Source organism: Heterodontus francisci, chromosome 36 (assembly GCF_036365525.1).
Source record: "Heterodontus francisci isolate sHetFra1 chromosome 36, sHetFra1.hap1, whole genome shotgun sequence".
Lineage (NCBI taxonomy): Eukaryota > Metazoa > Chordata > Chondrichthyes > Heterodontiformes > Heterodontidae > Heterodontus > Heterodontus francisci.
This window is the reverse complement of record NC_090406.1, coordinates 53,038,440-53,053,001: the sequence shown is the minus strand read 5'-3', so window position 1 is coordinate 53,053,001 and position 14,562 is coordinate 53,038,440. Positions and strand designations below refer to the sequence as shown.

At 44.5% G+C, this 14,562-nt stretch overlaps 1 protein-coding gene across 4 annotated transcripts; it reads left to right on the top strand.

Annotated features, from left to right (window-relative positions):
- Positions 1-477: 477 nt before the first annotated feature.
- LOC137351832 (zinc finger protein 551-like) lies at positions 478-9,132 on the top strand. Of its 4 annotated transcripts, XR_010969577.1 has the most exons (3): positions 495-661; positions 1,050-2,483; positions 8,034-9,132. XR_010969577.1 is itself a non-coding variant. In XM_068016730.1 (2 exons), exon 2 carries the CDS (start codon positions 1,463-1,465, stop codon positions 2,414-2,416), a length of 954 nt encoding a protein of 317 aa, XP_067872831.1. In that variant the 5' UTR covers positions 478-525; positions 1,050-1,462; the 3' UTR covers positions 2,417-8,032. The 4 variants fall into 4 exon arrangements, 3 of the variants coding, with proteins under 3 accessions (XP_067872831.1, XP_067872830.1, XP_067872829.1); XM_068016730.1 differs by lacking the exon at positions 8,034-9,132 and having other exon boundaries at positions 478-525; positions 1,050-8,032; XM_068016729.1 differs by lacking the exon at positions 8,034-9,132 and having other exon boundaries at positions 495-628; positions 1,050-8,032.
- The last annotated feature ends 5,430 nt before the right edge of the window (positions 9,133-14,562 follow it).

Below are 14,562 nucleotides of genomic sequence, written 5' to 3'. Positions count from 1 at the left end.
TTTGGATTGTTCTCTGAAAAGGAAGTATGTGCAGGAATAAGGGGACAAGGTTGGGGAATGGCAATAGGTAAATTGCGCCTTCAGAGAGCCAGTGCAGACACAGCAGGCCGAATGGCCTCCTTCTGTAACAATTCTGGGATACTGGGTCATGTATTTTTAGTTATCCTGGTGTCTAATGCTCATTTAAATCAAACAGGGAATTTCTGAAAACACGCTGCAGGTCCTCCTTTATCTGGAGATCAAATGTCTGTTGCATAATTCTACCAGCAGTTAACAGAAACCTGTAAACTCCTCCATCTAATATTTTAATGTAGACTTAGAACCAGTTAACACTTATTTGAAACTGGTAGACTCAGGACGGTCTTTATAGAATATCAATCACAGTCATTTTCTGTGCTCTCACCATTCTGTGAAATTCATACCAGAGGAGTCCAGAGCGCAGGCGCACTGCAGGACTGTATCTGGGGCATGCGCAGTGTCACTTTGATCGAAGCTGCGTGAATGCTGGAGACGCTTTTGCAGCGGGTGAGAGTTGGCGCGGCGCAGGCGAGGAACGGAGCCGGAGGGTGGATGTAGAAGCTTCAAAAAAACCTCGTGCAGACCGCAAGCCCTAAATAAGAACCTCCAGGTCCTGCGTTTGCTACTCCGAGGCTTTTTCCTGGTAACAAACCGAGTTTAACGGCTGCCATCTTTGTTGAGCGGGGAGCAGAGCGCATGTGCGATCATTTTGGTGACGCAACAGAGAGTTGGTGGGGTTTCAGGTCCCAGTGACCTGGAGAGAAAATGATTGACTCATTGATTTTATTCTCACTCTGCAAACAGGGGCTGGAGAACTGAACCCAGCCAGAAGAGAGGGAGGGAGAAAACTGACAGTGGAGGAAAGAAATGGTGCGATGGGTTTTGATTTCAGCACAGGGAGGGAGAGTGTGTGGGATGGGGATTTATTGCTTTGGGGGAACAAGAGAGGAAACAATGTTCCATAGAAACTAGAATTGTCTGTTTTGAATTACCATATCGCGAATGATGACTTTTGTAAACTCCTTTTACAGGGTATTAGAAGGGGATGATTTGCAGACAGAAAACACAAACCAAACATGACATCACGATCTGACAGAGTTGCTCAATTCATCAGAACTTGAATATCATCGGCCATTGAATGTGGAAGCAGAAATATTTTTCTGTTCTGTGTGGGAAAAGATTTCAACCATCAGTGTTACTGGAAAAGCACCGAGACACACACATCCGAGTGAGAGTGTTCCAGTGCACTGACGGTGGAAAGAGCTTTAACCAGTTACACCGACTGAGAAAACATCACATCATTCACAGTGGGAAGAAACTAGATGTGTTTGTGTGGCTGAGCATCATCTGATTGTTCAATCAGGAGAGACTCAAGGACACACGCAGCACAGAGGAACCGTGGAAATGTGGGGACAGTGGGAAGGGATTCAATTATCCGTCTAAGATGGAAACTCATCAACGCAGTCACACTGAGGACAGGCTGTTCACCTGCTCCGTGTGTGGGAAAGCATTCAATCGTCCATCCAATCTGCTGACACACCAGCGAGTTCATACTGGAGAGAGACCATTCACCTGTTCCATGTGTGGGAAGGGATTCACTCAGTCATCCAGCCTCTATGCACACCAGCGAGCTCACGCTCGGGAGAGGCCATTCATCTGCCTTGAATATGGGAAGGAATTTAATGCTTTATCAAACCTCCGGACACACCAGCGGGTTCACTCTGATAAAAGACCGTTTAAATGTTCTGACTGCGAGAAGAGATTTAAAAGTTCTCTGAATTTGCTGAACCACCAACGCACTCACACTGGGGAGAGGCCGTTCACTTGCTCCGTGTGTGGGAAAGGATTCACTCAGTCACCCCACCTCCTGTCACACCAACTTGTTCACACAGATAAGAGACCTTTCAAATGTTCTGACTGTGATAAGAGCTTTAAAAGTAAAAACGACCTGCTGAAACATCAACGAGTTCACACTGGTGAGAGACCATGCATTTGCTCTGTATGTGGGAAGGGATTCACGCGATCAGCCAACCTTCTGATACACCAGCGAGTTCACACTGGGGAAAGGCCATTCACCTGCACAGAGTGTGGGAAGGAATACATGGATTCATCTGACCTTCTGACACATCAGCGAGTTCACACTGGGGAGAGACCATTCACCTGCTCTGTGTGTGGGAAGGGATTCACAAAGACATCCTATCTCAATCAGCACCAACTTGTTCACACTGATAAGAGACTCTTTAAATGTTCTGATTGTGAGAAGAGATTTAAAAGTAAAGGCAATCTGCTGAGACACCAGCGAGTTCACACTGGCGAGAAGCCATTCGCCTGCTCTGTGTGTGGGAAGGGGTTTGCTGAGTCAAACAATCTGCTGAGACACCAGCGAGTTCACAAGTGACTGCAGGGATTGGATTCTGCTGTTGTTGCTGCTGTTAAGCATGTTTTTTTTTAAAGGTGTGAAACTGGTAAGTGTTGATGTTCAGAGAGACTTGGGGGTACTTGTACGAGGAATGCACAAAGTTAAGAAGCAGGTGCAGCAGGCTATTAGGAAGGCAAATGGCATGTTGGCCTATATTGCAAGGGGATTAGAGTACAGGAATAAAGAAGTTTTACTAAAAGAAATGTGACACAACTGGAATACTGTGCCGTTCTGTTCTCCACATTTAAGGAAGGATATACTCTCACTGGAGGCGTTGCAGCGAAGATTTATAAATTGGTTCCTGGGATGAGGGGGTTGACCTATGATGAGAGGCTGAGTAAATTGGGCCGATAGTCTCTGGAGTTTAGAAGAATGAGAGGTGATCTAATTGAGACATACAAGATTCTGAAAAGGCTTGAGATTGAGTAGAAGCTGAGAGTTTGTTCCCACTGGTTGGGAGTCTAGAACGCGAGGGCGCAGTCTCAGGATAAGGGGCTGATCATTCAGGACTGAGATGAGGAGAAATTACTTCACTCAAAGGGTTGTGAATCTTTGGAATTCTCTATCCCAGAGGGGTGTGGATGCTCCATCGTTGAATACATTTAAGGCTGGGATAGGCAGATTTTTGATCTTGCAGGGAATCAAGGGGTATGGGAGCGGGCAGGAAAGTAGAATTGAAGCCCAAGATCAGCCATGATCATATTGATGGGGCCATATAGTCTACTGTGCTCCTATTTCTTGTGTTCATCCAGAACTGAGTCTTGAATGGAAGCTTTTTTCCAGTTGGGTTTCCACAGGGCTCAGTACTAGGCCACTTGCTTTTAGTCATAGAGTCGTACAGCATAGAAACAGGCCCTTCGGCCCACCACGTCCATGCCGATCATAATGCCTATCTATACTAATCCCACCTGCCTGCATTAATTCCATATCCCTCTATGCCTTGCTCATTCAAGTACCTCTCCAGATGCCTCTTCAATGTCGTTACTGTTCCTGCCTCCACCACCTCCTCTGGCAGCTCATTCCAGATACCCACTATTCTTTGTGTGAAACATTTACCCCTTTGATCCCCTTTAAACCTCCTCCCTCTCACCTTAAATCTATGTCCTCTAGTTTTAGTCACCCCTACCATGGGAAACAGACTCTGGCTATCTACCCTATCTATGCCTCTCATAATTTTATATACCTCTATCATGTCCCCTCTCAGCCTCCTTCGCTCCAGGGAAAACAGACCCAGCCTATCCAATCTCTCTTTATAACTCAAGCCCTCCAAAGCAGGCAACATCCTTGTGAATCTTTTCTGCACCCTCTCTAGCTTAATCACATCTTTCCTGTAGTGCGGCAACTAGAACTGCACACAATACTCCAAATGCGGCCTAATCAACGTTATGTACAACTGTAACATGACGTCCCAACTCTTGTACTCGGCCGATGAAGGCGCCATACGCCTTCTTCACCACCCTGTCTACCTGTGTTGCCACTTTCAGGGAACAATGTACTTGCACCCCAAGGTCTCTCTGCTCAACAACACTCCCTAGGGCCCTGCCGTTCACTGTATATGTCCTGCCCTGGTTTAACTTCCCAAAATGCATCACTTCACACTTGTCTGCGTTAAATTCCATTTGCCAATCCCTTGCCCACTTTCCCAGTTGATCTATATCCTGATGTAACCTTAGACAACCTTCTTCACTGTCCACTATACCACCAATTTTAGTGTCATCTGCAAACTTACTAATCATGCCCCTTACATTCACATCCAAGTCATTAATATATATGACAAATAACAGAGGGCCCAGCACCGATCCCTGTGGCACACCACTGGTCACCGGCCTCCAATCTGAAAAACAACCCTCCACTACCACCCTCTGCCTCCTATCACCAAGCCAATTTTGTATCCAATTTGCTAGCTCACCCTGGATCCCATGAGTTTGAACCTTCTGGACCAGCCTACCATGCGGGACCTTGTCAAAGGCCTTGCGAAAGTCCATGTAGACAACGTCCATCGCCCTGCCCTCGTCAATCCTCTTGGTCACCTTCTCGAAAAACTCAATCAAATTCGTGAGACATGATTTCCCACGCACAAAGCCATGCTGACTATCCCTAATCAGGCCATGCCTTTCCAGATGCATATAAATCCTGTCTCTCAGAATCCCTTCCAATAACTTTCCCACCACTGATGTAAGGCTCACCGGCCTGTAGTTCCCTGGCTTATCCCTGCTGCCCTTCTTAAATAAAGGCACAACATTAGCTATCCTCCAGTCTTCCGGTACCTCACCCGTGGCTAACGATGATACAAAAATCTCTGCCAGGACCCCAGCAATCTCCTTCCTTGCTTCCCATAGCATCCTAGGATACACCTGGTCAGGCCCTGGGGATTTATCCACCTTAATGTGCTTCAAAACCTCCAACACCTCCTCCTTTGTAATGTTGATATGCTCCAGGATATCGCTGTTCCCTCCCTTGAACTCACTAGCTTCCATGACCTTCTCCACGGTAAATACGGATGAGAAATATTCATTTTAGACCTTGCCCTTTTCTCGTGGCTCCACACATAGATTGCCACACTGATCCCTAAGGGGACCTACTCTCTCCCTAGCTACTCTTTTAATATATTTATAGTCTTTTAGGATACTCCTTTATCTTATCTGCCAGGGAAATCTCATGGCCCCTTTTCGCCCTCCTAATTTCCTTCTTAAGTGTAGTCCGACATCCCCTATACTCCTTGAGGGACTCGCTCGATCCCAGCTGCCTATACCTGACATATGCCCCCTTCTTTGTCCTGACCAGACCCTCAATATCCCTTGTCAACCAAGGTTCCCTAAACTTGCCAGCCTTGCCCTTCCATCTAACAGGAACATGCCGGCCCTGAACTCTTCTTATCTCACTTTTAAAAGCCTCCCACTTGCCAGATGTCCCTTTACCTGTAAACAGCCTCTCCCATTCAACTTTTGAGAGTTCCTGTCTGATGCCATCAGATCGGTACCCCGGAACATTGAGCTGCCAGTCCTGCCCATCCCTCAACCACGTTTCCATAATAGATATAATACCACGTTTCCGTAATAGCTATAATTTTCATGGTATATATCAATAATTTAGACTTAAATATAGGGGCCATGATTAAGAAGTTTGCAGATGATACAAAAGTTGGTTGTGTGGTTGACATTGTGGAAGAAAGCTTTAGACTGGAGGAAGATATCAATGGACTGGTCAGATGGGCAGAAAAGAGGCAAATGGAATTCAACCCAGAGAAATGTGAGGTAATGTGAAATAAAAACAAGAAATGCTGGAACCACTCAGCAGGTCTGGCAGGTAATGTACTTGGGGAGGATAAACAAGGCAAGGGAATGCATAGTGAATGGTAGAATCCTGCAAAGTGTAGAGGAACAGAGGGACGTTGGAGTGCAAGTCCACAGATCACTGAAGGTAGCAGGACAGGTCGATAAGGTGGTCAAGAAGGCATACGGGACATCTTCCTTTATTAGCCAAGGCCTAGAGTATAAGAGCAGGGAAATTATGCTAGAACTGCATCAAAACATCACCTTCTTAAGAGCAATTGGGGATGGGCAACAAATACTGGCCACTGACGGCTGCATCGCGTGAAAGAATAAAAAATAACACTAGTTAGACCCCCACTCTCCCACAAGTAGAGAACTGCATACAGATCTGGTCACTACAGATCTTACCTCTGCATTAATCAACTATAGAGTAAGACTAGATCAAGTAATTAGCATAAAACTAAAGCCAATTTGATAATCTATCATAATTACCGTCAGTGGTCAATTAATCAATCAGCTGTATGGGATAAAGTTAAAGAACAAGGGATAATGACAATAAACCATCCTAAATTTTTCAGTAAATTAAAGTCTGAAATGTATAGATAATAAGAGTTAAGTAAAACATTTAAGTATTGCTGAAAATAGAGACATGTTGCCGAAGCTTTTCGTCTTGCACTCATCAGGACAATCTGAAAGAGTACCAATGTAAGGGAAAACAACAACTTTATACTGTGTGAGAAGAGAGTGCTGATTGATTGACAAGTGAACTCTGATTGGTAGAGGCATTGCCATGGAGAATGCACCAATTTATGGTGACAATTAACATTTAAGTTAACTCCCTATAAAATAAAGTGACATCAGCACAAAGGAAGCAGCTGACCAGTGAGTAGCTGATAAATCTTCATTTATTTCAATCTTAAATTTATTCCAATTAAGTTAATTAATAGTCAACTAAAGGAAGCCATGTCAGGGCATCTCAGCCCAGTGGAGTGTATATCCTTATCCATGTGGGAACTTGAGGACACTTCTGGTGTCCTGGACAACCACATGAGCAGAAAGTGTCATCAGCTGGAACAGCATGAAGCAAAGGGTAATGGTCGAAAGGCATTTTTGTGACTGGAAGGCTGTTTCCAGTGGGGTTCCACGTTACTCAGTACAATATCAATGTCAATGTCAGTATATATCAATGATTTAGACTTTAACGTACGGGGCATGATTAAGATGTTTGCAGCCTTATGGCTGACAGTGAGGAAGAAAGCTGTAGACTGCAGGAAGATAGCAATGGACTGGTCAAGTGATCAGAAAAGAGGCAAATAGAGTTGAATCTGGAGAATTGTGAGGTAATGCATTTGGGGAGGATAAACAAAGCAAGGGAATGCAATATTACTGGTAGAATACTAAGTAGCATTGAAGAACAAAGAGACCTTGGAGTGCATGTCCACAGATCCTGAAGGTCAGGTGGTTAAGAGTGTGTATGGGATACTTTATCAGTCTAGGCATATAATATGAGCAGTGATTAGTTGCAGCGTTTTCTGTTAATGAAACATCACAGACCTGAAATGTTAACTCTGTTTCTCTCTCCACCTATGCTGTCAGACCTGCTGAGTATTTCCAGCATTCTCTGTTTTTATTACAAGAGCAGGGAGGTTATGCGAGACCTGAATAAAACACTAGTTAGACCACAGCTAGAGTACTGCGTACAGTTCTGGTCATTGCATTGCTGGAAAGATGTGATTGCATTAGAGAGGATGCAGAGGAGATTTACAGAGGATATGTCAGGAACGGAGAATGCGAGCTATGAGGAAAGATTGGATAGGCTGGGGTTGTTTTCTTTGGAACGGAGGAGGCTGAGGGGAGATTTAATTGAGGTGTATAAAATTATATGGGGCCAAGACAGAGTGGATGGGAAGAACCTGTTTTCCTTCGCAGAGAGGTGAATAGCCAGAGGACATAGATTTATAGTAATTTGCAGAAGGATTAGAGGGGAATGGAGAAATCATTTCACCCAGAGGGTGCTGGGGGTCTGGAGCTCACTGCCTGAAAGGGTGGTAGAGGTAGAATATTTCAAAAGAAAACACTTGGATATGAACTTGAAGTGCTGTAATCTAGAAGGCTAAGGACCAAGAGCTGGAAAGTGGGATTAGGCTGAATAGCTCTTTTACAGCCAACACAGATACGATGGGCTGAATGGCCTCCTGTGCTATAAACTTTCTGTGTTTCTATTCTGACAGTTTGAATTTGTTTCTGCTGATGTTAATAACCTCTCCAACTGGGCTGGAGGTTAGTAGTCTGGATAGATTTGAAATAAATCAATCTTGTTTTAGACACATTGTTGGAGATTTTTGACTTTCCCACCTGCGTGTTTAACATCACCTGGCCGAAGCTCAGAAAGGACAATCTGGTGGAGGATCGAACGGCAGGAACAGAACTTCAGCCTGGACACAGACCTTCAGGGACACACTGAGAGGGACAAATGGCACTTTGGTCTTTCTCGACTCTGTTCACTGACAGCAAAGTCCCCATGTGGGTTAATCCTGAGGTGTGTAAGAAATGTCTATGGTTCAGAGCTCCTGGGTATGGAGCAGAAGGCTCCTTTACAACTGTGTTTAGAGTCAGGAAGAACAACAGTGAAAGCTGGAAATGTGCTGTCAAATCAGAAATTGGTGTAAAACTGTGATCTGTTCCTGAAAGTGAAATGGCAGGTTTAAGTTTCCAGTCTAAAAATTAGTGGTAATTATTCTACAAAGATTTAACATGTTTGTGTGGCAGTCCTGAGTCCGTTATTTTAAGACAGGTGTTAACTCATTTAAATTAAACCTGTCTGAAATAAAGTCTGCATTGAAATACCAGACAGAGGAGTTCACAGGAGCCTGTTAACTGCTGCGACAATTATCCAACAGACATTTGCTCTCCTGATAAAAAGGACCTGCAGCGTGTTTCCAGGAATTTCCTGTTTTATTGATCTGTGCATGTAAGATACCAGGGTAACTAAAAACACACAACTCAACATCCACGGGGGTGCGATCCCGACAGTTACTCTGGGATCACTCCCACTGGGGACTCCACCACTGACTCTGCTGAAGGTTTTAGGCTCAGAGAGTGGGGCCTCCAGGAGTGAAATGTAAGAAGGCTGGGCTTTAGTATCCTAACAAATAGATGGTGAGGAACCAGAAGAATCCTTATTAAGGAACTGTCTGGGGTTTTACCTGCCAGTGTAGGTCTAGGGGTGAATGATTCCTGACTCCCTGAACTGCCATAAATTGAACCCAGTTTGGAACAGAAGAGGGACAAATATCACCCACAATTGAGGGACACAAAAACAGCGATTAGAGAAGCTGAGATCTTTGGAAAAGATGGTGCACAGTTGTGGTAATAACAGCAAAAGCTCTTCTAGCTATGTCAGTCAGAGACACAGTAACAGAGTTACAGTATCTCTGACACTTCCCTTCCCTTCCTCGACTTCTCTGTCTCCATCTCTGGGGATAGGTTGTCTACCAATATCCATTATAAGCCCACTGACTCCCACAGCTACCTCGACTACACTTCTTCACACCCTACCTCCTGTAAGGACTCCATTCCATTCTCCCAGTTTCTCCGTCTCCGACGCATCTGCTCTGATGATGCTACCTTCCATGACGGTGCTTCTGATATGACCTCCTTTTTCCTCAACCGAGGATTTCCCCCCACTGTGGTTGACAGGGCCCTCAACCGTGTCCGACCCATTCCCCGCACCTCTACCCTCACCCCTTCCCCTCCCTCCCAGAACCGTGACAGGGTTCCCCTTGTCCTCACTTTTCATCCCACCAGCCTCCATATCCAAAGGATCATCCTCCGCCATTTTCGCCACCTCCAGCGTGATGCCACTACCAGTCGCATCTTCCCCTCCCTTCCCCTGTCAGCATTCCGAAGGGATCGTTCCCTCCGCGACACCCTGGTCCACTCCTCCATTACCCCCACCACCTCGTCCCCGTCCCAGGGCACCTTCCCTTGCAATCGCAGGAGGTGTAATACCTGCCCATTTACCTCCTCTCTCCTCACTATCCCAGGCCCCAAACACTCCTTTCAGGTGAAGCAGCGATTTACTTGTACTTCTTTCAATGTAGTATACTGTATTCGCTGCTCACAGTGTGGTCTCCTCTACATTGGGGAGACCAAGCGCAGACTGGGTGACCGCTTTGCGGAACATCTCCGCTCAGTCCGCAAGCAGGACCCTGAGCTTCCGGTTGCTTGCCATTTCAACACTCCCCCCTGCTCTCATGCTCACATCTCTGTCCTGGGATTGCTGCAGTGTTCCAGTGAACATCAACGCAAGCTCGAGGAACAGCATCTCATCTACCGATTAGGCACACTACAGCCTGCCGGACTGAACATTGAGTTCAATAATTTCAGAGCATGACAGCCCCCCACTTTACTTTCATTTTTAGTTATTTTTTCTTCCTTTTTTTTGCATTCCTTTTTACATTTTTTGCATTTATTTCATTTCATCTTAGTTTGTTCAGTTTGCTTACCCACTGTTTTTTTCAGGTTGTTTTTCTTCAGGTTTGCACTTGCTGATGTTCTATATTCAGTGTATTCACACCTAATCTGTACTAATGCTTTGTCTTTCAAAACACCATTAACATATTGTTTGCCTTTGCTCTGTGACCTTTTGGTCAGCTATGTGGCCTGGTCCAATCTGCACCTTCTCCTTTGTTATCTCTTGCCCAACCCCCACCTCACTTGTTTATAATCTGTGACTTTTCTAATATTTGTCAGTTCCGAAGAAGGGTCACTGACCCGAAACGTTAACTCTGCTTCTCTTTCCACAGATGCTGCCAGACCTGCTGAGTGATTCCAGCATTTCTTGTTTTTGTTTCAGATTTCCAGCATCCGCAGTATTTTGCTTTTATTATAGAGTTACAGAGAATTAGTGCGAGTACATTGAGTTACATCGAATCGACGGCAGTGATTCTCAAAGATTTTTGGTTGAAGGAGCCCTTCTCAAATGCATTAGTAATCACAGAAGCCTCCCCCCCCGCCACCTAAATGATACTATAAACTCCTTATACATCAGTGCCCTGTTAAAGGGACTCGCAGGAAACTTTGCCAGGTCTATCCGATATAGTGAATATTTGTGTGATTGCTGATGTGAAATTTTTTTTCCTCCCTTCAGCTGATAGATAACCCAACAGGAAATATCCACAGAGTCTCATTGTAACATTAATTAAACAATGAAAATGATACATGTGAGTGTTAATTTGGTTTTATATCACCTCCCAGTGGGAGCGTCCTGTCCTGTCAGTGCTGGGTCAGGCCCTGTCCCGATCCACCAGCCCTGGTAATATGGGCTGTCTTGTCAGCCATGTATGAGAAAGAAAATCCCAGATCTGATTTGCTCCAAATTAAGGTTCAAGTTTTTATTTCACTCCTGGAGACAATTTGTTTCTTGAGGGTGTTATGGCACGACCGCTCAAGAAAAAGCCCCCAATCAAAATATATGATTCTGGTTGTGGTGGGAGCAACGCACTGTCAATTCAGTCCTGTCACTCCACATGTTGCATAACGTATCTTTAATATTTCCCAAATCAAAGAAAGACACAACAGAGTTGAATAATCTAGTAATCCCCGAATGAGGTGAACCAAACCAGCTATCTTTAGATATTAACAAATTAACTGTTTATTAGAAAAACTAAAAAAAAACCTTAAACACTGCTAAGATAAACCAATATCTAAAAATAGAAATAACAGTAGTCTTTGCAGATTTACGCTTCCTGACGAACAGTCCTCTGATTCAAAGTCCACTTGCAATCTTCCAGGGTCCAACGAAGAAAGGAAAACAGTTCTTCATCGATAGGCCATTCAGTAATTCAGTTCAATATTTGAAGCTTCAAACTCCTCTTTACAGCGCTGACCACAGCAGATCAACAATTTGCAAACACTACTATTTCCTGTCACTCAGCAAACTTAGTATCCATGCTGCCATTGTCCCTATTATTCCACGGGGTTCAACTTTTCTGGCAAGCCCATTATGTGGCACTTTATCAAGCGCCTTTTAGAAGTCCATATACACATCAACCTTCTGTTACCTCATCAAAAAAACTCACCGATGTTCCTGGCAGTGAATTCCAGACACCCACCTCCCTCTGGGTGAAAAAGCTTCTCCTCATGTCCCCTCTAATCCTGTTACCAATCACCTTAAATCTGTGTCCCCTGGTAACCGACCTCCTCACCAGGGGAAACAGGTCCTTTCTGTCTATCTCGGCCCCTCATAATTTTGTACACCTCAATTAACTCACCCCTCAGCCTCCTCAATTCCAGATAAAACAACCCCAACCGATCCAATCTTTCCTCATAACTGCAACCCTCAAGCCCTGGCAACATTCTTGTAAATCTCTTCTGCACTCTCTCCAGAGCAATTATGTCTTCTGTAATGTGGTGACCAGAACTGAACGCAATACTCCAGCTGCGGCCTAACCTGTGCTCTATACAGCTCCAGCATCACATCCCTGCTTTTGTATTCTATTCCTTGGCCAATAAAATAAAGCAATCCATATGCCTTCACCACCACTCTTTCTACCTGTCCTGCCACCTTCAGGGACCTGTGGACATGCACTCCAAGGTCTCTCACTTCTTTTACACCTCTCAATATCCTCTTGTTTATTGTGTATTCCCTCGCTTTATTCCCTTCCCAAATGCATCACCTCACACTTCTCTGGATTGAATTCCATTTGTCACTTTTCCGTCCATTCAACCAAACCATTGATATCATTCTGGAGTCCATGACTCTCCTCACTAATAACTACATGGTATTTTTGAGTCATCAGCAAATTTCCCAATCATGCCTCCCACATTTAAGTCTAAATCATTAATGTATACCACAAACAGCAAGGCAACCAACACTGAGCCCTGTGAAACACCACTGGAAACCGCTTTCCATTCACAAAAAACATCCATTGACTACTATCCTTTGTTTCCTGTCACTGAGCCAATTCTGGATCCAACCTGCCACATTCCCCTGTATCCCAAGGGCTTTCATTTTACTGACCAGTCTGCCATGCGGGCATTTGTCAGATGCCTTACTAAAATCCATGTAAATAACATCCACTGCACTACCCTCATCAATCCTCCTTGTTACTTCCTCAAAAAACACGATCAAGTTAGTAAGACATGACCTTCCCTTAACAAATCCATGCTGACGATCCCTGATTAATCCATGCCTTTCTAAGTGACAGTTTATCCTGTTGCTCCGAATAGATTCTAACGATTTCCCCACCACTGAGGTCAGACTGACTGGCCTATAATGACCTGGCTTATCCCTCGCACCCTTTTTAAACAATGTTACAACTTTCACAAACCTCCTATCATCTGGTACCTCGCCTGTATCTAATGAGGATTTGAAGATGATCCTCAGCGCATCTGCTATTTCGTTCTTAGCTTCCTTTAACAGCCTGGGACGCAAAACATCTGGTCCTGGCAATTTATCCTTAACCACTCTTTTGATCACTCTATATGGGCCACTGAACTGTGCTTTTAATGGTTCTCCCTGTAATGGTAACAACACTAATACTTCATCCCCTGTTTGAAAATTACGGGCTTTTGCATTCTTGTCTATCCAGTTTTTCATATTAGCTTGGGATGCTTTAAGGTGTTCCTGAGCCACACGACATGCTTTTGTGAGCCTTTCCCGGAACACAGATACATAGTCTAGTATCGAAGATTCATTCTTTTGTTCCAAGAATCGGTCTCATAAGTTTTAGAGGACCTCTTACTTCATGTCCATTAACCAATTCAAAAGGACTGAAGCCTGTAGACTAATTCGATGAGTCTCTGGTGGCAAATAAAAGAAAGTCTAGTCCTTTATCCCAGTCATGTGGATATTTGTGACAGCATGTTCTAATCATTGTTTTGAGAGTTTGGTGAAATCTCTCCAAAGCTCCCTGTGACTGTGGGTGATATGCAGAAGATTTCAACTGCCTCGTCCCCAAATTGCCCATGACTTCTTGACATATCCTAGACATGAAATTATAACCTTGATCTGATTGAACTTCAAGTGGCAACCCATATCTTGTAAAGAATTGGGTTAACTTTTCTACCACTACTCTAGCAGTAATTGTCCTCGAAGGAATGGCCTCTGGAAATCAAGTAGCCATAACCATGATAGTAAGTATGTATTGATGCCTGGCTTTTGTTTTTGGTAAGGGTCCTACACAGTCTACTAATACCCTGATAAATGGCTCCTCAATCACTGGTATGTGAACTGATGGTGCCGGTTTTATGGTAGGTTGTGGCTTTCCCCACCATTTGACAGGTATGGCATGTCCTACAAAATTGTCTCACATCCTTTGTAAGACATGGCCAGTAATAATGTTGGCTTATACATAATTTGGTCTTCCAAATTCCCCTATGTCCTGCAAAAGGAATGTCGTGTGCTAACCTTAATAATCCTTGGTGATATTTAGGTGGTATCACTATCTGTTCAATTGTCCAGTCTTGATTATTGATTAGAGATACAGCACTGAAACAGGCCCTTCGGCCCACCGAGTCTGTGCCGAACATCAACCACCCATTTATACTCATCCTACACTAATCCCATATTCCTACCAAACATCCCCACCTGTCCCTATATTTCCCTACCACCTACCTATACTAGTGACAATTTATAATGGCCAATTTACCTATCAACCTGCAAGTCTTTTGGCTTGTGGGAGGAAACCGGAGCACCCGGAGAAAACCCACGCAGACACAGGGAGAACTTGCAAACTCCACACAGGCAGTACCCGGAATCGAACCCGGGTCCCTGGAGCTGTGAGGCTGCGGTGCTAACCACTGCGCCACTGTGCCGCCCTGCAGGTCTATGAGCCAGTCTCCATTTCC

Excerpts from the sequence above, each read along its gene's own strand:
- LOC137351832 (XM_068016730.1), top strand. The coding sequence starts at position 1,463 with ATGGAAACTCATCAACGCAGTCACACTGAGGACAGGCTGTTCACCTGC.